Source organism: Protopterus annectens, chromosome 16.part0, assembly GCF_019279795.1.
Source record: "Protopterus annectens isolate FY-2018-M chromosome 16.part0, PAN1.0, whole genome shotgun sequence".
Lineage (NCBI taxonomy): Eukaryota > Metazoa > Chordata > Ceratodontiformes > Protopteridae > Protopterus > Protopterus annectens.
The window spans coordinates 786748921-786774547 of NC_056750.1; the positions used below are offsets into that span (position 1 = coordinate 786748921).

A 25627-nucleotide genomic window follows, 5' to 3' on the forward strand; every position below is an offset into this window, starting at 1 on the left:
TCCCCATTTGAGTTTGTGACCATAAATGCTAGGTTCATATCATCACATTCCTATAGGTCCAAATTCCAGGTATTACTTAAGGTTTTCTCATAGCTGGCCTTGGGCATAGGCCAACTCTAGGCGGCTGCCTAGGACGTCACTCTAGCAAGGGTGCTTTTCCAGTATTTATTTGGTGTAGGTAGACCAGGATGGGGGCACCAGGTGGTGTGGTGGGGGAGCTGTGGAGCCCTTTTGCCTAGGGCACCAGTTGACCTAAGGCTGTTCCTGGGTTTTCTGTGTATGGAGCACATTCAGTTCTCTACATTACCCTTTGGTCTATCTACAGCTCTAAGGGTGTTCATTGTCCGGCTCCTGTGATAGCCTGCTGCAAGACTACATGGTGTTTGCATTGTCTTTATTTAGATCACTTGCTTGTCTTTGCAAAAGTCTTTTTCAAAAGTGCCAGGAATCTCTCTCTGTTGGGTAACTAATCGCTCTGCAGGCTGGGGTTTCAAGAGAACATTCAACAGTATTTTATGAATCCTTACAGGATTGTTTTTCTGTGGTGTCTGACAGAACCCAAGTTCAAATAGCTTTTCTTCCACAGGAGAAAAAAAAAATTTTCTTCATTACCACTGTTAACAGTATTTTTTGTACAGAGATCCCACTGAGGATAACCTAATGTCCTGCCAGTGTATCAAAGCCTTTACATCTTCCTGCTGTCATATTAATCCTTTTATGTCCCCAGATGGTTATTGATTTGTTCTGAATCAGTTTATTCATCATCCCTCCTTTCCTTCCCCACAATTTGTTAGTGAGAAGGTATTACACCGGTATTACTTGGATATGACAAAAGGCATCAGAAAATCCTGAGCAGCTTCGTTTCCTTTCATGCCAGAAAATTGGGTTTGGCAGCATTAAGCAAAGGTCATTTTGGCTTATCTTTTTCATGGCAAGCAGCTTTTCACCCCTATCCATCCTCGTTCAACCAAGGCAGTACCCTCATTTTGGTGCTTTTTCAAAGGTCTGAATACTAGATCCATCCTGGAGGCTGCTACTTGGTCTTCTGTTCACACTTTTCCCAAGCACAAGTTGGATGCCATTGCCTGGGCTGTCCTTCATGGGTTTGTGGATGGCTCTTCTCTTCCCTCCTCCTTTCGTATTTTCCTGCAGCTTTTGTACTCTCCCAAGTGTAAAGACTGCTGCAGCAGTGAAGGACATAATACAGTTGTCCAACATCTTACCATAACAGCAGTTGTCCTGGTCACTGCTACAGTATTTGTTTCCTCCTTCCAGCCCCCTTTTATTTTTCTGTTGCCTTCCTGTTGGCTGAGCGGTTTTTGTTATCTCATGTTTCCCTTCCTGGATGGGCATTTGTTTGACTGGGGTTGCTCTGGTTCTCCTGGGGCACTTGAGTTCTGAGGATTAGGCATACGCAAGTCACACAGGACATTCGTCTGTACAATACCAGGGGAGGTGTAAAGTCTTTGGTATCTTGGTCTGCCGTTAGGCTGTCCTTGACCAGATATCCCAAATATAACCAATACTTGTGTAGTGACAAGTAGGACAACTACTGTATTGGTAAGATCTTACAAAGTGGTACTATCTGTATTTAAATCTATTCTTAAGGTTTTCCCACTTAGGCTTCCATATCAGCAAGGGAATTCCTCAGGATTCTGGGGATTATGGCATCTATGATACTCACAATACTTCTTCCAGGAATTCCATATGAAATGTACAATATCCATAATCTGTATGGGTCCCATCAACATCCCTTGATTTTTTAGATTCCAGTTTTGGAATTTGTGGAAGGGGAGATAATATGGTGAAGTAAAACAGTCTTCTGAATCCAGGTCTCCTATTCTACCCTCTTGCTCCAACACAGACACCTCGGACTTTGCTTGGGAGCAGTATCTATGAAAATAAGTGCAAGGTTGATCAAAAAAAAAAAAAGACCAAAGTAAGCTTAAAAAAAGTTGGTTCTCCTAAATAGTCTCAACGCTGTCGTATCTAGTTCCTAGGACCTCTACAGGTGATGTGGGACATAAACAGGCAAGGTACATCTCAGTACCGGTAGATTGCCAATTCCCGGTAATAATGGCCACACGGGTAAAAAAACGCACTGTACAAAGCTAAGAATACAGCATCCATGGGGCCAGATGACATCCCGGGCTGTGTACTACATGAACTACAAAATGAACTGGCATCTCACCTAAGTGCCATGTTTAAGCATAGCCTCACCTCAGGCTTTGTGCCCATTGAGTGGCGCACAGCTACAGTTATCCCACTCCACAAGGGGGAATCCACCTTGGATCCTGGGAACTACCGCCCTATCAGTCTGACAAGCCTGATCTGCAAGGCCATGGAATGCAGTATCGTGGAACTTATAAACAAAGACATTGGCAATCTTCAAACACTGGACCCCACCCAGTTTGGGTTTGTGAAGGGCCGATCATGTCTCCTGAACCTGATTGACTTCTTCGAATCAGTCACCAGAGCCATGGACGAGGGTAAGGTGGTCCACACAGCCTATCTGGACCTTGCCAAGGCCTTTGACACCATCCCCCACTCTGGAATCATAGATAGACTTGTTAAGCTGGGCATTGATCCCTACGTCACTCGATGGGTTGCCAACTGGCTTACTGACAGAACCCACACTGTAAAACTAGCAGACTCCAAATCCAGACAAGTGGAGTAGGGTTCAGTCCTAGGACCGCTCTTGTTTGGCATCTACTTCTCTGAAGTACAGGCCAACACTAAGGGACTCTGGCTAACAAAGTTCGCAGATGACTGCAAACTGGGAGCCATTATTGAATCCCCAAATTATGTGGATACTCTACAAAAGGGCCTTACAGAAACAGATGCTTGGTGCCCGAGCCATGGGCTCAAGCTCAGTGCCAAGAAATGTATAGTTATCCCCTTTGGGAAAAAACATGTACCCATGAATTACCACATAGGTGGCAGTACACTAAACACCGAAAGTGTGATAAGAAACTTGGGGACACAGGTGGACAGTGGTCTCGCCTTCAATAACCACATCTCCACAACAGTCAGGAAATCTTTTTATGTGGCACACTTCATCACCAAGGGCTTTTCATCCAGAAAAAAGGTCATTGTCCCACTGTGCTCATCCCTCATTAGACCCATTATAGAATACGCCCCTTTTGGTATGTACCTCTCAAGACATCTGCAACAACTGGAAAGGCCGTAGAAATACCTCACTAAAAGAATCACAGGCCTAAAGCAGATGCCCTACACTGACCGCCTTAAACTCCAGCTATACTCTGTCGCATGTAGTCTACTCAGAGGTGATCTCTGCTTAACATACAAGGCCATGTCAAACCCAGAGCTGTTGGACATGCTACACTTAAAGAAATCCCAATCCCTCAGAGCCACACGCTCCAGGGATCTAAACCTTGTCATCACAATAAACAAAACATGCTGGAGGGATAGGTTCCTGACCCAGAGACTCCCCAGACTGTAGAATAGACTGCCTATACATGTCAAGCAGAGTGCCTCTTTGGCCGTCTTCAAAAGGAACCTTGATTGGATGGGAGAAAGGAAATTCACCCCGGGGATCATGCCATTCGCCCTGCTAGACAGGGGTCCAGGGAAGTAACTAGTGTGGGAAGAAATAGCCAGGGAATTGTTATGGCTAGGCTTGTATAGGCCCTAGGGCCGATAGCCTAGTACCAACCTATGAACCTATAAGGGGGAACCAGATCTTTTCCCTCTATAGAGACTAGCCATGGTAGTCTGGGATATAGTTTTTAGCACAGAAAGCCTGGAAGACTGATTCTTTTTCTTTTCCTTGGACAGGAATGTTCCTATATGCTTTTTTACTCTTTCCCCTAATATTCAGGGTACTTAATAAGATTCTGTCATTCTCATCTTTTGGCTGTTTTCGTTAAGGGTCGCCACAGTGGATCATCTGTTTCCATTTCTTCCTCTCCTCTGCATCTTGCTCTGTCACACCAACCGCCTGCATGTCCTTTTTCACCACATCCATAAACCTTATCTTAGGCCTTCCTCTTTTCCTGTTACCTGGTAGCTTCATCCTTAGTATCTCTTTCCCAATATACTCAGCATCCCTCCTCAACACGTCCAAACCAACGTAATCTTGCCTCTCTGGCTTTGTCTCCAAACCTTCCAACCTGGGCTGACCCTCTAATATACTTAGTCCTAATCCTGTCCTCCCTCGTCGCACCCAGTGCAAAACATCTTTAACTCTGCCATATCCAGCTCTAACTCCTACCTTTTTGTCAGTGCCACTGCCTCCAACTCATATAACATAGCTGGTCTCGCTACCCTCTTGTAGACCTTCCCTTTCACTCTTACTGGTACTAGTCTGTCACAAATCACTCCTGACACTCTTCTCCACCCACTCCATCCTGCATGTACTCTCTTCTTCACCTCTCTTCCACACTCACCATTACTCTGAACTATTTATCCCAAGCATTTAAACTCATCCACCTTCACCACCTCTACTCCTTGCATCCTCACCATTCCTCTATCCTCCCTCTCATTCACACACATATATTCTGTCTTAGTCCTGCTGACCTTCATTCTTCTCTCTAGAGCATATCTCCATCTCTCCAGGGTTTCCTCCACCTGTTCCCTACTCTCGATACAGATCACAATGTCATCTGCAAACATCATAGTCCATCTGTCTGATCTAGTCTGTCAACCTGTCCATCGCCATTGCAAATAAGAAGCCGATCCTTGATGTAATCCCACCTTAAACCCATCCGTAACTCCCACCGCAGACCTCACCGCTGTCACTACTCTCGTACATATCCTGTACTACTCTTACATACTTCTCTGACACTCCTGACTTCCTCGTACAATACCACAACTCCTCTCTAGGCACCCTGTCATAAGCTTTCTCCAAGTCTACAAAAACGCAATGCAACTCCTTCTGACCTTCTCTGTACTTCTCCATCAAAACTCTCAAAGCAAACATTGCATCTGTAGTGCTCTTTCACAGCATGAAACCATACTGCTGATCACTAAAATCATCACGTCCCTTCTTAACCTAGCTTCCACTACTCTTTCCCATAACTTCATGCTGTGACTAATCAATGTAATCCCTCTGTAGTTACTACAGTTCTGCACATCACCCTTATGCTTGAAAATCGGTACCAGAACACTTTTTCTCCATTCCTCAGGCATCCTCTCACTTTCCAAAATTTCATTAAACAGTCTGGTTAAAAACTCCACTGCCAATTCACCTAAACACCTCCATGCTTCCACAGGTATGTCATCTGGATCAACAGCCTTTCCATTCTTCATCGTCTTCATAGCTATCCTTACTTCCTCCTTGCTAATCCATTGCACTTCATGATTCACTATCCCCACATAATCCAACCTTCTCTCCCTCTCATTCTCTTCATTCATCAACCCCTCAAAGTACTCCCCCCCCCCCCCATCTGCTCAACACACTCTCCTCGCTTGTAAGTATGTTTCCCTCATTATCCTTCATCACCTTTACTTGCTGCACATCTTTCCTAGCTTCGTTCCTCTGTCTAGCCAGTTAGTACAGGTCCTTTTCTCCCTCTTTAGTGTCCAGCCTTTCATACAGCTCTTCATATGCGTTATCCTTGGCCTTCACCACCTCCCTTTGCCATGCACCTCATCTCCTTATACTCTTCATCTCTGACAATCCCACTTCTCCTTTGCCAGCCTCTTTCTCTGTATACTCTCCTGTACTTCCTCATTCCACTGCCATGTCCCCTTGTCCGTCTCTTCCTCTGTCCAGATGTCATACCAAGCACATTTGTAGCCGTCTAGCTCTGCTGTGGTTACCCAGCTAATTGGTAACTCTTCACTGCCACCCAGTGCCTGTCAACTCTTCCCTGAAGTCCACCTCACAGTTATCCTTTTTCAATTTCCACCATTTGATCCTTGGTGCTGCCCTCACACTTCTCCTCTTCTTGATCACAAACGTCATCTTATTCCACAGTTAAAATAATCAGACCGTAGTTATATTGGATTACATAGCAATTAACAGTTTAACATAGCAATTACTTACAACATATTTACATATGAAGAACATAGTACATCAGTAGACTACTAGAATCTTTATCTGTGATGTACATAACAGACATTAACAAATGTTACAATAAGAAGTTCCTGCTGTATAATAAGTACTAGGCTTATGAGCATCTGAGCTTGCTATAATCAAGGTAGTTAGTGGAGTGGAAAGAAAGTTAGTGGTTGGATGGGATGGGTGATAGAGTGGGAGTTGCAAGGGCATAGCCAGCATGTTTTTAGGTGCGCTTTTAGTAAAGTTTTGAAGTGGGTGCATGATGGTATGGAGGTAATTGTGGGTGGGAGGGAGTTCCATCATTTGGCTATGGTGCAAGAGAATAGTGCTTCACCATCAGAGTTATTGGCTTTAGTGATCTGCAAGTGATTTTTGTTGCCGGATCTTAGTGGCCTGGAGGTGCAGTAGGGTTGGAGTAGATTCTGGAGGGATGCGACATTTAGTGGATAGTTAACTAGTTTGTGGGTGAGTGAGAGTTGATACCACTGAAGGAAGTGAGGGAGTTCAAGCCAGTCCAGTTCAGCAAGTGAGAGACTGTGGTGACTGCGGTATCCCTGTGGCGAATTTGGCGATTTTGTTGTAGCAGGTCTCTAGCTTGTTTAGATTGCATTGCCTTAGGCTGGTATATATTGGAGAGGCATAAAGTAGGGTGGAGATAAGGTGGGAATTTGCTATTGAAATCTTTGCTGCTTTGGTGAGAAGTTGCTTATTTCTGTATAACGCTCCTAGTTTTTTGTGGACTTTCTTTATGGTCATGGATATGTGAATGTCAAATTTTAGTTTGTCTATTTCCACTCCTAGCAATTTGGTGTGTTCAGTTGGGTATATAGTGGTGCTGTCTTTTGGTGTGTTAAAGTGAGAGCTGTTTTGAGTATGTTTGGTGGGTTGGAAGATGAGTAGTTTAGTTTAGTTTTGTTTGGGTTGAGTATTAATTGGGCATCGGATAACCAAGTTTCAATGGAGGAAAAGACTTCCTGTGTGACTTTTTGCAGTTTGGGTAGGGAATGGGTTGAGCAGATGATGGTTCTTACAAACCACCATCCTATGCTGCCTAACTACACTTTCCCCGGTCACCACTTTACAGTCTCCAATCTCCTTCAAACTGGCCCTCCTACATAAGATGTAATCCACCTGTGTGCATCTTCCTCCACTCTTGTATGTCACCCTATGCTCCTCCCTCTTGTTAAAATACGTATTCACCACAGCCATGTCCATCCTTTCCGCAAAATCCACTACCATCTGACCTTCTGCATTTCTTTGTTTTAACACCATACCCTACCCATCACTTCCTCATCAACTCTGTTCCCTTCACCAAAATGCCCATTGAAATCTGCTCCAATCACCACACTCACCCTTGGGTACAGTCATCACCACTTCATCCAACTCGCTCCAAAATTATTTTCTTTCTCGTCCATCGCACACCAACTTGTGGAGCATATGCACTAACAACATTCATCATTACACCATCAATTTCCAGCTTCATAAACATCACTGTATCCCACACTCTTCACCTCCAAAACACTCTTAGCATACTGTTCCTTCAGGATAACTCCTACGCCATTTCTCCTCCCATCCACACCATGATAAAACAATTTGAACCCACCTCCGATACACCTAGCCTTACTCCCCTTCCATCTGGTCTCTTGCACACGCAATATACCAACCTTCCTTCTGTCCATCATATCTGCTAGCTCTCTCCCTATACCAGTCATACTGCCAACATTCAAAGTTCCGACTGTCACTACCACAGTTCGTCTTTCTCCTCTCTTCCTGCCTTCGGCCATGCCTTCCCCCCTCCTCTCCTCCTTTGGCCAGCAGTAGCCCAGTTTCCGCCAGCACCCTGTTGGCTAACAGTACTGGTGGCGGTCGTTGTTAACCCGGGCCTCGACTGATCCGGTGTGTAAATATTTACTGATGTCCGCATGAATGATTTGGCCAAGTTTCATGTCTGATGCCCTTCCTGACGCAATCCTCCCCATTTATCTGGGCTTGGGACTGGCACAAGCACTAGCTTGTGCATCCCAAGTGGCTGGGTTTCTTAAGATTCTGTAGTTGTCCCTAAATATCATTGTGGTGATTCCCTTCTGGCCCAAGCAAAAGTGGTTCTCCATTCTGGGAATGGCCAGGGCAATTACCGCAAGCTTCCTCTTAGACTAGATTTTTTTGACAAGACCAGGGTTGCTTGATACCGGACTCAAACAACTGCAGCCGACTGCCTGGATGATGGTTTTAATGTACTTTCGGCAGTTTTTTTTTTCTGAGGGTTTGCAGCAGGTATTAATGGAGGCAAGAAACCCTATTTAAAAATAACATTTACAAATGGAAAATGTTTTGTAATTGGTGCCAAGAAAAGAATCTGTACCCCCTTAAGGCTAGTGTTTTTGTGGTTCCACATTATTTGTAAGAGTTACTCTCCTATGGCCTGTCTTATTCATCAGTCAAGGTTCATTTGTCTGTCATTTCAGCATGTATGGCCATGGATCTCCCTATTTGTGTAGTCTCTTGCGAAAATTTTGAAGGCGATTTCATCCCAAGCCTCGTATAAAACATGTAGCTTCTCCTTGGGGTCTTACTTTTGTGTTAGAAAAATTAACTTGCTCCATGTGAACCAGCTCATCAGGCTAGCTTCAGATTCTTGACATGGGAAGTAGTTTCTTATTTCTTTGACTTTTGCAAGATGGGTATTTAGGTTGCAAGTTCTTATGGTGGGTCAACCTCATCTCATTTTGCACAGAGAGGGAGTTTCTTTGAGAACTAATTCTCCTTTTGTGCCTAAAGTGGTATCGGAGTTTACTTTAAGTCAAGTTGCCTTTCTCCATGTCTTTGTCTTCTTTCCAGGACCCAAAATTGAAAGAGAGGATAATCCTTCTCTTGGATATCCACAAAAAACTCTGGTACCATCTTGACAGAACCAGTCTTTTAGAACTTCTAATAATTTCTTGCAAAGGTAAAAAAGGACAGTGTGTCTCCAAAACACTCCACCACAGCAAAACTATTCTAAGCAGGCTTAAGGTTCTTTCTACTGGGACCTTGGCTTCATCCATTTTTGGAAAGGGTTGGATACTAGAAGTATTCTAGAAGCAGCAGCTTGGTTCCATGTGCATACTTTTTACGAAGCCCTGTAAACTAGATTCCTTCTCAGTGTCGAGGACTGACTTTGCTAGAACCATTCTCCAAGGGCTTCTGGATCCTCATGTTATCCCTCCCAGTCTTTCCTAGGTATAGTAATCTACCTATATAGCTCAGGCTACTGCAGCAATGATAATTTTGCAGAACATGGTACAGTCGTATAAGTAACTGTACCACAACAGTAAATATTCAACTCATCGCTGCTGCACTAGCTGCTACCACCCTCCCTGCCCCATTTTTTGTTTTAACCAGGGTATGGATATTTTCTTTTTCTAATATTGCCCTCCTTGGGTTTTTAGCAGCCTCCTCAGTTGGCATGAAAGCTCTGAAGCCCAAATCTGACTTAATCAGTTCAGGTCGAGCTGATTACTTGTTCGGAAGCTTGATCACTGGTTTGGAAATGTGGAAGGTGCCCTGAAGCTTTGGAAGCTGGCTGGCTGTTGCACCCTTTGCAGGATGTAACCCATATAGCGTAGGCTACTGCAGCAGTAATCATTCCACTTCTATTAAGATGGTAAGTTTACTTGCAAAACTGTACTTTACTTTCTTGGTGGCTGTCAACACAGTGTGATGGTTTTTCAACTTTTAAGCTCATGTATGTGAAGGATTCGTACTTTGTCTTCAAGACATATTCTACTTTCTTTCATGAGTGATTTTCGAGCTGCCACTGAAACTATTTACTTGCCTCGTACTTTCCCTTGGGAATACTGAGTATGGACGGCATATAACCCCTCCCTCCCAGATGTTCATGGCACTTGCTTCAGGTTCATAAAGAGCTGGTAAATCTTTCTATACTTCTTTCCTTGTAGCTCTACTGGACAGACTTGTACAGATAAATTGCCAGATATGTTGCCTTTTTGTCACAAAAGGCTTAAAACGAAGAACACTGACTGGAACAGTGACCAGGTAGTCTACCAGCAAAGTCTGCTTCTAGTGAATGTCTCTGGAATATAGCCACACGGCCAAGACCCACTGGTCCACTGAGGATGTCTATATGCTTTTGTTAAGCAGTGAAGTGTGGACTTCTCTGGGAGTAGAACATTTTTTTGAGTGCTTTTCGTTCATGATTTGCTGTGAAGTCGCTTGCTTCCTTGTAAGGCCTCATCTGCTTCCTTGTAAGGCCTCATCTGCTTCCTTGTAAGGCCTCATCTGCTTCCTTGTAAGGCCTCATCTGCTTCCTTGTAAGGCCTCATCTGCTTCCTTTTGCAGTTATTTTTGGAGCACTGCTTGGAATAGTAGCCAGCTTAATCCACCGGTACATATGGGTGACATGGGAAGAGTTTCCGCTTATTTCACCAGTACATATGGTGACCTGGAATGAGTTTCTGCTCATGTACAATGATCTTTAGAAGGGTGCTCACTGTCTTCAGTACTAATATTCCCTCCCTGTGGCTTTGAGATACTCCAGCATCTGTATGATAGCATAATATGCTGTAAGTTCTAAGTTAATAGTTTTATAGTCTTGTCACTTTGTTCTGTTACAGATGCAGCCTTGTTTTCAATGTGGATTAAAAGCTAATGATTTTGAGGTCACTCTCACCCCTTGGCTCCAGTCAGTGATGAACATGAGGTAAAGGGAGCAATTTGCACCACAAGTGCAGTTTATTATTAATGGCATTTTAGTGGTTAGGATGTTGTACAGCATTTCATGTATAGCAGAAAGCTATCTTCAAGATCAACTGGTTTAGTGAGTACTTTTTAAGTTGGTAGTTTTTATTCAATTTAGGCTGCTGCATTTGTAAGCTGCAGTTGGTTTATGCATAAATAGGGAGGGTCAAGAGAAACTCTGTGCTATAACTTTTATAAATGTACTTTGTGTGGTCATATATTTTACCATGTTGTGTATATACTGCATTTTGCGCTGTCCCAAGTTGTTAGTCCTTTTAGCATCAGCCCATGTACCTATTAAACAAAGGGAGAATGTATGTTTACTTTGCTGTGAAAACTGCGGTGAGCGTCTTGCAGTGCCTTTCCTGTAAATTCACCTAGCTGCCTTTCTAAAATAAGATAGGATTAAAGATAGAATGTACTTTGCACAGCCTGTTGTAATGATATAGGAATGCAGTCACTTTTAAGGGGGCAAATTTGGTGTAGGCAACTGTCACTTTTCTACAGCAGTAGTATTAATTTTGTTTGCAATAAAGCGTTTATTTTTTTTTCCTTTGAAGTAATGGGCCTCGGACATGTACTGCATGTTTGCAAGAAGGTTCATTTGGTGAAGAATCCACAATAGATATAACTTTGGTAAGTTAATTTTCTTCAGGAAAAAAATATACTTCACATGTATGCTGTCAGTGTGTCATGTAGTTGGTACAGAAATGCTTATGAAGCCAAGATTTTTGCTGTTTAACCTAACTAGGATTATTTATGCATGTATATTTTCATTACTACCTTAACTGCACAACATCCACTTGTGCTTACTTGTATTGTTTATCTAGAAACATCCAAATAGTATACGTACATTTTTCGTGGTGCTTGGAGATATGGTCAGTAGCTGAATCTCTTTTTATAGTCTGCTACTGTATCTTCTCAATACCCATCAGGCTGTCCGCACCAGATGCGGAAGACCACTTTTATAAGTGTTGGTAGTATTTCCAGAGAGTAGGATTTCTGTGATGTGCTCCATGTATTTCAAGGTGCATAGACTGCAATTCTGATACTTGCTTTGAAGATTTCAAATTGCAAAAACTTACTTTCCCCAGCAGATGTATAACTTAATGAGTCTGCGTATTTATCATTGATTTTTTTTTTATTTCTACATAGTGTGAAGTACTGCAAAACAAAACTCAAAGCCACTCGATAAAGATCAAAGTAATACAATATCATAGTGTGAAGTAGTGTTTGAAAATGTGAAAAAGCTTCACTTTGAACCCAGAGTTCTTTAATTCATCATTAGTGCATTGTATTGACAAGGAGTTGGCATTTACAAAAGTAAAACTGCATTTGCAGTGTGTTGGCATGGTTGTCTTAAAAATTTGCCAGACCATTGCATAGGTAACAGTAACTTTTTGGCAGTCTTGAACTTGTGAGATTTGGGATACAGTAGTGCTGATCCATTAAGCATAATCCTTGAAGCATAAAGTTAACTTCTCCCATGAGATATTGTGAAGAAACAATGAAAAAGTCTTGTGATTTGCTGGCACTTGATAATTTTTTTATTTCTTTGTATTTTATATCGCCTTTCTTCCACCCAGCATTCTTTCTGTCTCAGTGTCTGTGTTCAGAAAAGATATAGGACATCCAGGTTTGGTATCAGCTTCAAAGTAGGCAAAGCTTTTTCTTCTTTGGCCTTCCTGCATTCCCAGCCTTGTACATAGTGTGCAGTGGTGCCACTGGGGTGTGTGTGTGTGTGTGTGTGTGTGTGTGTGTGTGTGTGTGTGTGTGTGTGTGTGTGTGTGTGTGTGTGTGTGTGTGTGTGTGTGTGTGTGTGTGTGTGTGTGTGTGTGTGTGTGTGTGTGTGTGTGTGTGTGTGTGTGTGCTGCCTTGTGCACACCTTCTGCTGTGGATGCTGTACTTACTCTTCCCCAGCACATTTAGCCTGCTTTCCAAAAATTGTAGCCTCCATCCGTGCCTGAGTTGTACAGAAAACTGCCCCTTCCATCAAGGTGGGTGACTCAGTTTAAACTGCTCCTTTCATACACAGTTTGAGGCAAAGGATGCTTATTTTTGATGTAGAGCAGAGTATAACAAAAAAACAGGAGCTAGATATGTGTTTAAAGAAATGAGTCAAGTAACAGTGCATCATGCCAGTAATGTTAAACAGACAACTGCATATATTTGAGCTTTAGGTACTTGGTGAAGTTATAAGCATGAAAGTGACCTGCTTGTATCAAATTCTATAGAAATGGTGCTTAGAAAAGGGTATTTTACATAGCTGTGCAAAAAAAAATTCATGTAGTCGGACAAAACTATGGAAATCAGCTGCTTACTGATATTGATGAAATGAAAGATGCCTTAGACACATATAGCCAAAAGTGAAAATCGGGTTGTTTGAAAAGAAATGTGCATAGAATTAATAAGAAAAAGTTGAATTTAAGCTTGACATAGGTGCAGTGTGTGTTGTATTGTCTGACGATACCTTTTAATTCAATAAGACTAGAGTACTGAACAAAGAGCGGTGTGCACATTGTTTTCTAGTTATTGACAAATGCTTGCATGCGAGTATAAGAATAAAAAATAGGAAAGTATAAAATCCTTGTTTATGTTGTAGTACTTGATCAGATGTGTCTAATTTTGGGTTGCATACCTTGAGAATCTAGGTGTGGCAAATATATCTACAGTGTTGAACTTTAGTGCTTATGCATAAACTTGTCATACAGGTAGAGAGGTTATGTCCTTCTGTTCCCATGTTGCAGTATTCTGCATATGGGTTTACTCCTTTAGTCTCACGTACGTATGGCCAGTATCCAAAAGCTTTCAGTCCCTCCAAGGTGCGCGAGATGTCTAATGTGGCAGAGTACGTGGGCCATAAAGGTAACATCGGCACTCACCAGCCCCCAGAATTTTCAGCTACCAGTCGTACACCAGGTGTTTCTGCTGCTGCTGATGTCTTATTCGTTTCATAAGATAAGTACACCATTGGGGACCTTTTCAGTCCTCCTAAAAATTTAGTATTGCTTGTTCATGTCATCCAGAAAGGTAAGTGTCAGTGCGGCCTCCAGATCCATCATAAGGACGCCCACATTAAGTGCCTTTTCTGTTTGGGACGGTCGCACGACCACAAGGACTGCTTTATTTGCCATGTGCTCTTTCCTAAGACACTATGTAGTCGCTTGCATGCGCTTAATCAGAACCTTGAAAACAAACATCTGAAGCAGCTTACTTTACGGATGGAGGGCTCCTCGTACGTCTTCGCAGAACTGCCAGAAAAGAAGGCCAGGACCTTCGTCTACTGCTGAGCCTTTTCCAACCGATCCCCAACCTGTGGCTGACATCGGCCTGGTTCCAGGATCTGGATCGGGATCTGCCACTCTGGATGTCACGGGTACCTCTAAGGACGCCACACTATCCTTGGGCAAGAACATGTCCGCAGAGGCTCTTCTGACACCTGTTTCCGATGCCGGGTGGGGGGGGATCTGCGTCTTCTGAGGAACTGTCTGAGCCCTCTGAACCCTTGCAATCACCAGTTTCTAGGCAGACGTCCACCAGACCACTTAAGAGGAAAGAGAGAACATATTTCCCCCACAGCAGAAAGCATGCCTGCTTGGCAGGTTTTCAGTCAAAGCCTTTTCAGTGCCTTTGTGGCACTGAGGCCTACCACTGCTGTTAATGGTTCCACTCCTCTCCTGAGCTGTAGGCCTCAGCCTACTGAGACATTTACTAGAGAAGAGGAAGTCCCTTTCAGATTCCTTAGAAGAGTCGTTGTCTTACAACTCTCAACTATTTTCTCCCTTGGGATACAGATCCCCAGAGGAAGAGTCAGTGGACCCTGTCTTTCCAGTTGAAGACTTAACCTTTTGGTGTAACTATTATCAGGATGAAGGAACACTATTTAAATGGGAATCCTCAAAAATTAGTGAGGTACAAAAGAGGTATTGCGACCTTATTCAAATGAAAACCCCCAGCCCATCTGCTGTTCCTCCTATCCTGCCTACCTTTTTAGATGTCTTCTCTTCAGCATCTCTGAACCCTGACTCCCAACCTCCTGCCCCACGCAGACCAGACAGGCTTTACAAGGTGCCAAACACCACTAAGCATCTGATTAAGTGCCCACCTGCTGATCCTGCCATTATACCAGTCTCTACAGACAAAGCCGCCAAACTCCTACCTACTACCACCATTCTCCCTACTAACAAAGACGGCAAGACTATGGACTCTTCTTCTGGGGATCCGTATCCCAAGGGAGAAAATTGCAAGAGTGTAAAATCCCACGATTGGAGGAACTCCCTGGTCAACCTCAGTAAGAAGCTGAGATCCCTCATAAAATCCTCCAAAGCTAGTTATGAAAACAAAATTGCCACTGATTTTAAAGACCACCACAAAGCATGCTATAGTTATATTAAAAATCTCAGTGGCAACATTCAGATCTGCTCTGAGTTGCAGCACAATGACACTAAATATACAGAACCAACTGATATTGCCAACATCCTGGCAGATAGGTTCAGTGCTAACTTTACCCCCCTCTCACCCCCTAAAGGGCCCATCTTTATATTGGAAGAATGCAAAGTTCCTGTAATCACAGCTGCACAGGTAAAAACTTCACTGTCCAAAGCCAAGAACACAGCATCCATGGGACCGGACAACATCCCAGGCTGCCTTCTACATGAACTACAGAATGAACTGGCACCCCACCTAAGTACCATGTTCAATCATAGCCTCACCTCAGGCTTTGTGCCCATTGAATGGCGCACTGCAACAGTTATCCCACTCCACAAGGGGGGGGCCACAACAGACCCCGGGAACTACCGCCCCATTAGCCTGACAAGCCTCATCTGCAAGGCCATGGAACGTATCATCATGGAACTCGTAAACAAAGACATTGGAGATCTCCAAACCCTGGACCCCACACAGTTTGGGTTTGTAAAAGGCAGATTATGTGTCCTAAACCTGATAGACTTCTTTGAAGTAGTCACCAAGGCCATGGATGAGGGTAAGGTGGTTCACACAGCCTATCTAGATCTTGCCAAGGCGTTCGACACCATCCCCCACTCTGGAATTATAGATAAACTCACTAAACTAGGTATAAATCCCTATGTCACAAGATGGGTTGCCAACTGGCTTACTGAAAGAACCCACACTGTGAAAGTAGCAGACTCCAAATCAGACTTCAGACCAGTGACAAGTGGAGTACCACAGGGTTCAGTCCTTGGTCCTCTCCTGTTAGCCTGTACTTCAGAGAAGTAGATACCAAACACAGAAGGTCTTTGGCTAACTAAATTCGTAGATTACTGCAAACTAGGAGCCATAATTGAAACTCCTAACGATGTGGACATCTTACAAAAGGGCCTCACTGAGACACATGCCTGGTGTCAAAGACGTGGTCTCAAGCTCAATGCCAAAAAGTGCATTGTCATCCCCTTTGGTAAAAATTCTGTACCCATGAACTACCACATAGGCGGTAGTCTGCTTAACACCGAAAGTGTGATAAGAGACCTTGGGACACAGGTGGACAGTAGTCTCTCCTTTGATAATCACATCGCCAAAGTGATCAGGAAATCCTTCTACGTGGCACACCTCATCACAAAAGGTTTCTCATCCAGAAAAAGGTCATTGTTCCCCTCTACTCATCACTCATTAGACCCATTATATAGAGTACAACGCCCCTTTTGGTATGTACCTCACAAGACATCTACAACAACTGGAAAGGCCGCAAAAATACCTCACAAAGAGGATTACTGGCCTCAAACAGATGCCTTACGCAGACAGTCTCAAAAACTCCAGCTTTACTCCGTCGCATATCGCCTACTCAGAGGCGATCTCTGCCTAACATACAAAGCTACGTCAAACCCAGAGCTGTTGGACATGCTCCACTTAAAGAAATCCCAATCCCTCCGAGCTACATGCTCTAGGGACTTAAACCTTGTCACCACAATAAACGGAACATGCTGGAGGGATAGATTCCTGTCCCAGAGACTTCCCATATTCTGGAACAGACTACCTATCTATGTCAAACAGAGCTCCTCATTAACACTCTTCAAGAAAAATCTTGATGATTGAATGGGTAATAGGAAATTCACCCCGGGGATCACTTCTGTGGTTTTGCTTGACAGGGGCACAGGAAAATAATTTTCTTGGGTGGCGAAAGCCAGGGTACATTTTTGGCTAGGCTTGTATAGGCCCTAGGGCCAATAGCCTAGTACCTACCTATGAAAGGTCGGGCAAAAAGATGTATACTTCCGCAACCTTGGCCTTCAGAGCCACAAACTACCAGACTCACATGGTCAGGTATGCCTTGTCCCTCTTGGAATCTACCACTGTGCACCTAGCAGATATTCCAGACTCCCCTGCCAAAGCATCGCTGTCCTCTCTCCTGGCTGTCTTCTCAGGTCACCAGACACACTATCAATTCTAGTTACGATGCTGCTGAAAACTCATCCAGGTCAGCAGAATCAGCATCTGCCATACACAGATACTCTTGGCTTCACCTACAACCCCTGCCAGATGATTTCAGGGCAAAGCTCATTGATGCTCCTTTGGACAAAGCTGCACTTTTTTTCATTCCGAAGTAGAAGACCTTTTCAAATCTCTGCAGCAAAAAGGCAAAGAAGTGCAGGACCTTAAACATTTACTGGTTTCACCAATTTCCAAGTTTCACAGAAACCTCTCCAGCAAAAGCTGTTTATTAGGAAGAACTCCCATCCTGCTCCTCCTCCTTCAAGGCTTCATAAGCCCACAAGGAAACAACAACCCTCCAGCTAGAGCACGTCCTCCCTCTAGCCAGAGAACTCCCTTTCAGGGCAAGGCAGAGGTAGCATCTGACTACCTGCCACCCCCCCCCTCCTTCTGTACCACTGTCTGCTCACTTCCCTCACTGTCTCCCTGTTTGGGCCCATCTCGCATCAAAGTGGGTCCTGTCCATACTTCAGAATGGTTATTTTATGTCCTGGATCTCCCCACCCATAGGGTGAGGCATACCACGACCACCTGCTCAGCACCTGCACCTCTTGCAACCGGTAGTGCAGACCCCATTAGATCAGGGTACCATAGAGACAGTCCCCTCAACTGCAAAAGGAAGAGGATTCTACTCTAGGCTCTTTTGGTCCCCAGGAAGGATGGACACTGGAGTCCTATTCTAGACCTCTCCTATCTCAACCTTTTTCTAAAGATCCCTGCCAGCCCTTTTCCCCCTCATAATTCCACAAGGATTTCTGGCTACATTAGATATAAAGGATGCTTATCTCCACATCCCAATCAGACCGTAGTACAAGGGCAAAACGATTGACTTCAACAATTGGCTAAGCTTCTGGTGTCATTCTAAGAGGGTCTATTATCTGTCTACCTGGAATGACTTGGTCGACAGACCACAATGCTTTGCCAGAGATGGCCTGCACCTGTCGCCCCTGGGATTCCAGATACTGGCTAAGGCTCTTGCCGCCCCTATAGTGCCTTTTTTAGGCAAGGTTCAAATGATAAATTCACCACTGTAACAGGAACAGGCAAGCAAAAACTGAGGGTAATGCTACAAGTCTAAATCTCAAAATGCACTCACTCGAGGCACTCCTTAAAATGGAGAACATAGATATCTGTGCAGTGACTGAGACCTGGTTCAAGGCTCTAGAGAGCATCCCTTGCATTACCAAGCTATAACTCGTACCACACTTTTGGCCATCTAACCTGAACCAGAACACCAAAGGCGGAGGTTTGTCCATATTCATTAAGTATATCCACACCTCCAGGCTAGTTGCGCAACATAATACATCCAAGGTTATCCAAGTGCAGCTAACTGTGTGCAAAGCTGCAATCCAAATTGTAGCTTGCTACAGATCCCCCACCATGCCCCAGGATTCCCACTCCTGTTTTCTTGATATAGTGGAAAATATTAGGGTTCAACCAAACACCCTAATAATGGGCGATTTCAACTACTCCACCATTAACTGTGATAACTGCTATACCAACTCCTTCGCTCAGCGCTTTCTGGAATTCATAAATTCCAATGCCCTGGATCAGCTTATCCACATCCCCATCAGGGGCAACAATATCCTAGTCCTAGTCATTACCAACATGAGTGACCGGTGTTCCACACCTGAAATCAACTCCTCGTTGGTCAGATCCGACCATAAGTTAATCACCCTAGATATCCGCATCCCACCCCCCATTAAAGAAACCACGGTAAAAAAATTCTCCAAAGCCAACTTCTTGCTTCTTAAGGCAGAAGTGGCGAATTTCATGACACCCATGCAGATGGGCAATACAGTTATGATTGCTGAATCCTACACAAGTGCACTCAATAAGCACTTACACGAGTGCATGGATTGTCCTATCCCAAACGGAACCAAGACGCTATCCTCCAGAAAAGGGAAGCCAATCTTTGTGCCATAAACAAACTCTACAACAGAAGGAAGAAACTGTTGCAAAAGAGAAATCCCATGAGTGGAGTAGCTCCCTGGTCAGTCTCAGTAAGAAGCTGAGATCCCTTATAAGATCCTCCAAAGCTAGCTACGAAAACAAAATCGCCACTGATTCTAAGGGCAACCACAAAGCATTGTATAGCTATGTCAAGAATCTCAATGGCAACACTCAGATCTGCTCTGAGTTACAGCACAATGGCACAAAAATTGCAGAGCCAACTGATATTGCCAACATCCTGGCAGATAGGTTCAGTGCTAACTTTGCCCCCCTCTCACCCCATAAAGAGCCCATATCTATACAGGAAGAATGCAGAATCCTTGTAATCACATCTATGCAATTAAAAGCTGCGCACTCTATAAAACCAAAAACACAGCATCCATGGGGACCGGGCAATATCCCAGGCTGTTTTTACATGAACTTCAGAACGAACGGTCTCCCCACCTAAGCACCATGTTCAATCATAGTCTCATGTCAGGCTTTGTGCCCACTGAATGGTGCACAGAAGCAGTTATCCCACTCCACTAAGGGAGAGCCACCACTGATCCTGGGAACTATCGCTCTATTAACCTGACGAGCCTGGTCTGCAAGGCTATGGAACTCTTAAACAAAGACATTGGTAACCTTCAAACTCTGGACCCCACCCAGTTCGGGTTTGTGAAAGGCAGATCATGCCTTCTGAACCTGATCAACTTCTTTGAGGCAGTCGCCAAAGCCGTAGACTAGGGTAAGGTGGTTCACACAGCCTATCTTGACCTCGATAAGGCTTTTTAACACCATTGCCCATTCTGGAATTATAGCTAAACTCCCTAAAGTAGGTATAAACCCTATGTCACAAGATGGGTTGCCAACTGTCTCACTGACAGAACCCACACTGTAAAAGTTGCAGACTCCAAATCTGACTTCAAACCAGTGGCAAGTGGAGTACCACAGGGTTCAGTCCTGGGATCTCTCCTGTTAGCCTGTACATCAGAGAAGTAGATACCAAACACAGAAGGTCTCTGGCTAATGAAGTTTGCAGATGACTGTAAACTAGGAGCCATAGTAGAGTCACCAAACTATGTGGACATCCTACAGAAGTGCCTCACTGAGACAGATGCCTGGTGTCAGAGGTATGGCCTCAAGCTCATTGCCAAAAAGTGCATGGTCATCCCCATTGGTAAAAACTCTGTAACCATGAACTACCGCATAAACGGTAGTCTACTTAACGCAGAATGTGTGATGAGCGACTTTGTGGACCCAGGTGGACAGTAGTCTCTCCTTTGATAATCACATCGCCACAGTAGTCAGGAAATCCTATGTGGCACACCTAATCACAAAAGGGTTCTCATCCAGGAAAAATGGTCATTGTTCCCCTCTACTTGGCACTCATTAGACACAAGAGTACAATGCCCCTTTTGGAATGTACCTCAAAGGACATCTGCAGCAGCTGGAAAGGCCACAGAAGAACCTCACAAACAAACAGGATTACTGGGCTCAAATAGATGCCCTACACTGACCATCTCAAACTTCAGCTTTACTCTGTAGCATATCACCTACTCCGAGGAGACCTCTGCCTAACATATAAAGCTATGTTAAACCCAGAGCTGTTGGACATGCTACACCTAAAGAAATCCCAATCCCTCCAAGCTACATGCTCTAGGGACCTAAACCTTGTCACCACAGTAAACAGGCATGCTGGAGGGATAGACTCCTGTCCCAGAGACTTCCTGTACTCTGGAACAAGCTACCCATCTATGTCAACCAAAGTTCCTCATTAGCACTCTCCAAGAAAAATCTTGAGTGGATGGGAAATGGGAAATACACCATGGGGATCACTTCTGTGGCTCTGCCCGACAGGAGCACAGGAAATTAACTTTCTTGGGTGGCGTAAGCCAGGGAACCTTGTTGGCTTGGCTTACTTAGGCCCTTGGGCTGATAGCCTAGTACCTACCTACCTATGAAACCCACCCACAGGAAATACTTGATTCTTGGTGGATTCCTCTCACTTGCAATTCTGCCTTGGGCTCTCCACCGCACCCAGAGTCCTCACCAAATGCTTGTCTCCAGTGGTGGCATACTGCAGGACAAAGGGAATACAGATATTCCCTTGCCTGGATGACATGCTGATCCAGGCTGCCAGCCAAGAAACCCTCCAAGGGCACATCCACTTTGTGGTGACCCTCCTTCAATCACTGGGATTTCATATAAATCTCCCAAAATCTCTTCAACCAACCCAAGACATTGTATTCCCCGGGTGCAGCATCTGGTCAGATCTCATGGAGGCATACCTACCCCCACCAAAAGTGAGTTCATTGACAGAACATCTCCTCCTGGTCCTTCACTCCACATAGTTGACTGCAAGGCAGTACCTCAAACTTCTGGGCTACATGGCAGGTACCAATACCCATGCTTCCCTTAACAAGATTGCACATGAGAAAGGTGCATAAGCGGTCAATCTGGAAGCAACACAACCATCTCTGGAGCACACTGTGCCCCTACTACCTGCCTAAAAAAAAAGGCAATACTATGGTGGTTGGATCAGGTAAATCATAACCCAGGCCTTCCTCTCCAACCACCTCAACCCACTCAGGTCATGCACACAGATGCCTCAGACCTTGGGTGGGGAGCCACCCTCAGCAACTGAAAGGTGCAGGGCCTGTGGTCATATCACCTCAAATCAGAACACATCAATGCCAAAGCGATGAGGACAATCCTTCTAGCCCTCCAGCCATTTCTCAGTTTCCTACAACAGGGACCACTTCTGATATACACAGACAAACACCACTGTACTGTGATATATCAACAAACAGGGAGGGACCAAGTCCTACCTGCTCTGCAGCCTAGCCCTTTTGGTTTGGGAATTGGCTACCTCACAGGGAATGACCCTGTGGGCGACCTACATTCCCTCTCTCTCTCCACAACTCCCAGGCACATTATTTGAGCAGAACCAGCACAAACATCCACAAGTGGATACTTCACAGAGACGTCTTCCTGGATCTGGTCCACAGGTGGGGTATACCTCAAATAGACCTGTTTGCCTCCACCATCAACAGGCAACTTCCTGCTTGTGCACCAGGACACAAGAACCACAGGCACTGGCAACAGATGCCTTCTCAATTTCTTGGAAAGGGAAATATCTATATGCACCCCCTCCCCCACTCATTCAGAAGGTCCTGCTGAAAATACAGCAGGACAATCTAAAAATCTTGTTGGTGACTCCCTACTGGCACAGACAGCACTGGTTCCCCTTACTCCTACATTTGTCTAAGGGCAATCAACACAAGTTACTCCCCAGAGTGGACCTTTTCACACAGCACCAGGGGATCATTAATTCATCCACAGTGGCAGCTTCTACACCTAACCCTGTGGCTGATAGGATTCTGATCCCCTTCCCCTTCAGACACCTTTACAATGAGGATGTGCTCATTGTCCTGCAGGTCAGGAAAACTAATGCAAGGAAATATCTTTCAAAGTGGAAAAGATTCACTGTTTGGTGTCTTGAAAGGCAGCTGGACCCGCTTCTTAGTGAAACCCCCTCTAGTGCTGTCCTTTTTGTGTGAGCTACTACAGACTGCATTGGCTTACTCCTCCATCAAAGCCCATCTGTCTGCTGTTTCTGCATGCCTGCCTCTGTATCCCCCATTAGCATCCAGACTCCTCCTTAAAGCGGTACTTCCCCTCAGACCTCCCACAGAAAATCCTCTCCTTCGCCTTGGGACCTTAACTACATGCGCAAGAAGCTTACACTCCCACCCTTTGAGCCAACGGATAAAGCTTCCCTAAAGCATTGTACTTGGAAAACTGTTTTATTAGTGGCCCTAACCTCAACCAGAAGAGTGACTGAATTCCAAACCCTTATGGCTCTTCCTCCCTTCCTCGTTTTTCACAAGGACAGAGTTACTCTCAAGACGAACCTGTCTTTCATGCCAAAGGTAGTCAAATGACCTGTCCCTCAGTCAGGCCATACACTTGCCTATCTTTTTCCCAAATCCACAAGCGGACAGTGAGTGTGCTGCATCCCCTGGATGTACTCGGACAAATCAGATTCTACCTGCACAACACCGTCCATCAAGACAGGCTGACCTTTCATATCCTTCCACCCTAGAGCCCTGGAGAAGGCAGTGTCCAAGCAGACTATTTCTACTTGGATCTCCAAGGCAATCACCTTCTGCTACCAATTCCATGGTAAGTCTCTGCCGGGTACAGTTAAAGCTCATTCCACAAGAGCCATGGCCTCTTCAGGTGCCTTCTTCAAGGGCCTGGATACCTCTGCTGTCCTGGAGGCTGCTACTTGGTCTTCGGTCCACACCTTCACCAAAAACTACAAATCTGACCACATCTCGAGATCCAGGGCAGGGTTCGCTAGGGCTATCCTTCATGGATTCCTGGAGTCTGCCTCTAAACCACCACGCCACTCTAATTGAGCTTTGGCACTCACCCATATGCAGAATAGTGCAACATGGGAATAGAAGGACACAGAAAAGTTGTGTAAAATCTTACCATAACCATTGATGTCCTTCTCTTCCATGTTGCAGTGTTCCTTTCCACTCTCCTTCCCCTCCTGTCAGCTAATGACTTCCCTATCTGGATGGCAATGATATGGCATTGCCCTTACTAGGACTGGCTCCAACTGGGGCCTTCTGTTCTGAGGGCTGGTGCATGCCGACATCACCTTTATGGCCCATGTACTGTCAGCTACGTCAGTCATCTCAATCACGTTGGAGGGACTGAAAGCTTTTGGATACTGGCCGTACATACGCGAGAATAGAGGAGTAAACCCATATGCAGAATACTGCAACATGGAAGAGAAGGACATCTGTTTATGGTAAGATTTTACACAACTTTTCTGTCTCATGTCAGTGAGTATAGTAGTGTTGCAAAGCCATGTGTATTACAACTAGACTTACTGGTACTTGAGTATCCCCCAATTTGTATAGTAGTACCTTCTGTTCTGAAAAGAAACACTCTAGATGTTTGGAATCTAGACCTTCTTCAGCAGTGTCCATGCATTCCTTCAGGTCCTTCCACAGTCTCCCTCTGTGTGTTGGTTGGAGAAGGTAAGGAGGGCATTAGTTAAATTACCAATTGAACTTGGTATAGTGTCGTCATCCCTCCCCCGTAAGCAGCAAGGGAAGATTTCCCCAGTCTGCTGCTGTTCCTTCTCTGCATTTGTTTTTGGCACCAGGTGGTTACCAAAATCGAAGGTAAATCCTCCTCTTCTGTTGCCAGAGAGACTAGCCTTGCTTCCAACACCAGTGCACCCTTCCATGGCAGTGACTGAGCACTGGAAGTGACTTGGTACCAGAGATTCTACTCTGTCTGTGCTGGCCCTCTGCAGCAATACAGTTGGCAGCTGTCTGTATTGACCAATTTGATGATTTTGAGTTTTTGGTACTGGCGTCTGTGAGACCATTGTATTTAGTACCAACCCATTTGGTCTTGGACAGCTCATCTCTGGGTTTTCTGGGTGCAGAGACCCATTTATACAAGTTTGGAAATGTTGTGGAAGCAACCTTCTGAATTGATAAATACCCTGTTAGAGTATAAGCCGACATCTCCTGCATCCCCTAACATTCTTCAGTATGGTGTCTTGACCCCATTTTCCTTATCTGAGGGGCAGAGGGACTGAAAGCTGCTGCACAGATAGAACATTGGTACCTAGCTCTGTTTCCACTCTTTTACCATGAACCAAATCCTTCACATGGTCGTCCGAGTAAATGCAAATGCCTTTTTCTGTCGAGTCTCCAACCTGTGATAGTTTTTTTTTTTTTTTTTTGGGGGGGGGGGGGGGGTCTCTCTCCGTATCCTTTCCTGATCCCAAATTTGGGGAGATTTTATAGTTCATTGGAGAGGGTCTTGTTCCACTGAGTTCATCTACCCTGAACAGCAAATCCTGTAGGGGGCTGTCTGCTGTGCCTCTTCCTCTTAAATGGTTCTCACCTACTGACTCCATGAAGGCTTGTCAAGAAACCTGCATGGTAACACCTATGCCTAGAAGACTACAAGACTATTTAGGATGCCAAGGGCTGTGAGTGTAGGGAGTTCAGCTCCTGTTGCTGATTCCATTGTTATGTCCTATGTAAAGGAGAGCTCATTGGAGAACTCTGCAGTCCACTCCCAATATTTGGTGATAAACTACTTTGGAATATGTACATACGTTTTTAGGTAAGTTTAGAATCCTAGGTGACTACAGTTGTGTGAATTTTGTCTCTTCAAACAACTGCTGTAAAATGCAATAGGTGGAGCAGCTCACTTGTGTCTGACATTGCTGTTTGCTGCAGCAACTTGCTAAGAGACTAACTTTACAAAGACTTTGAGCATTCTTTGTAACTCCTCTTTTATTTGGGCCCTGAATGACAAAAGCAAAAGCATAAGGAGGAAACGAAGATGCTCACTGCTGTTCATGTAAAGGTTTCCACGTCTCGGAAAACCTTCTCAGAGTGCACAAAAATTGTGGTTTAACAAGGCAGCAGTTCTCATTTGAGC

At 44.6% G+C, this 25627-nt stretch overlaps 1 protein-coding gene across 1 annotated transcript in view; it reads left to right on the forward strand.

The window, feature by feature from the left end:
* The window catches only part of TRAF2 (TNF receptor associated factor 2), a 1028101-nt gene that overhangs the window by 171273 nt on the left and 831201 nt on the right, over window positions 1-25627 (forward strand). Inside the window, exon 3 of the mRNA XM_044058477.1 lies at window positions 11323-11398. Coding sequence (XP_043914412.1) covers window positions 11323-11398 — 76 coding nt within the window. The remainder of the gene's footprint in view (window positions 1-11322; window positions 11399-25627) is intronic.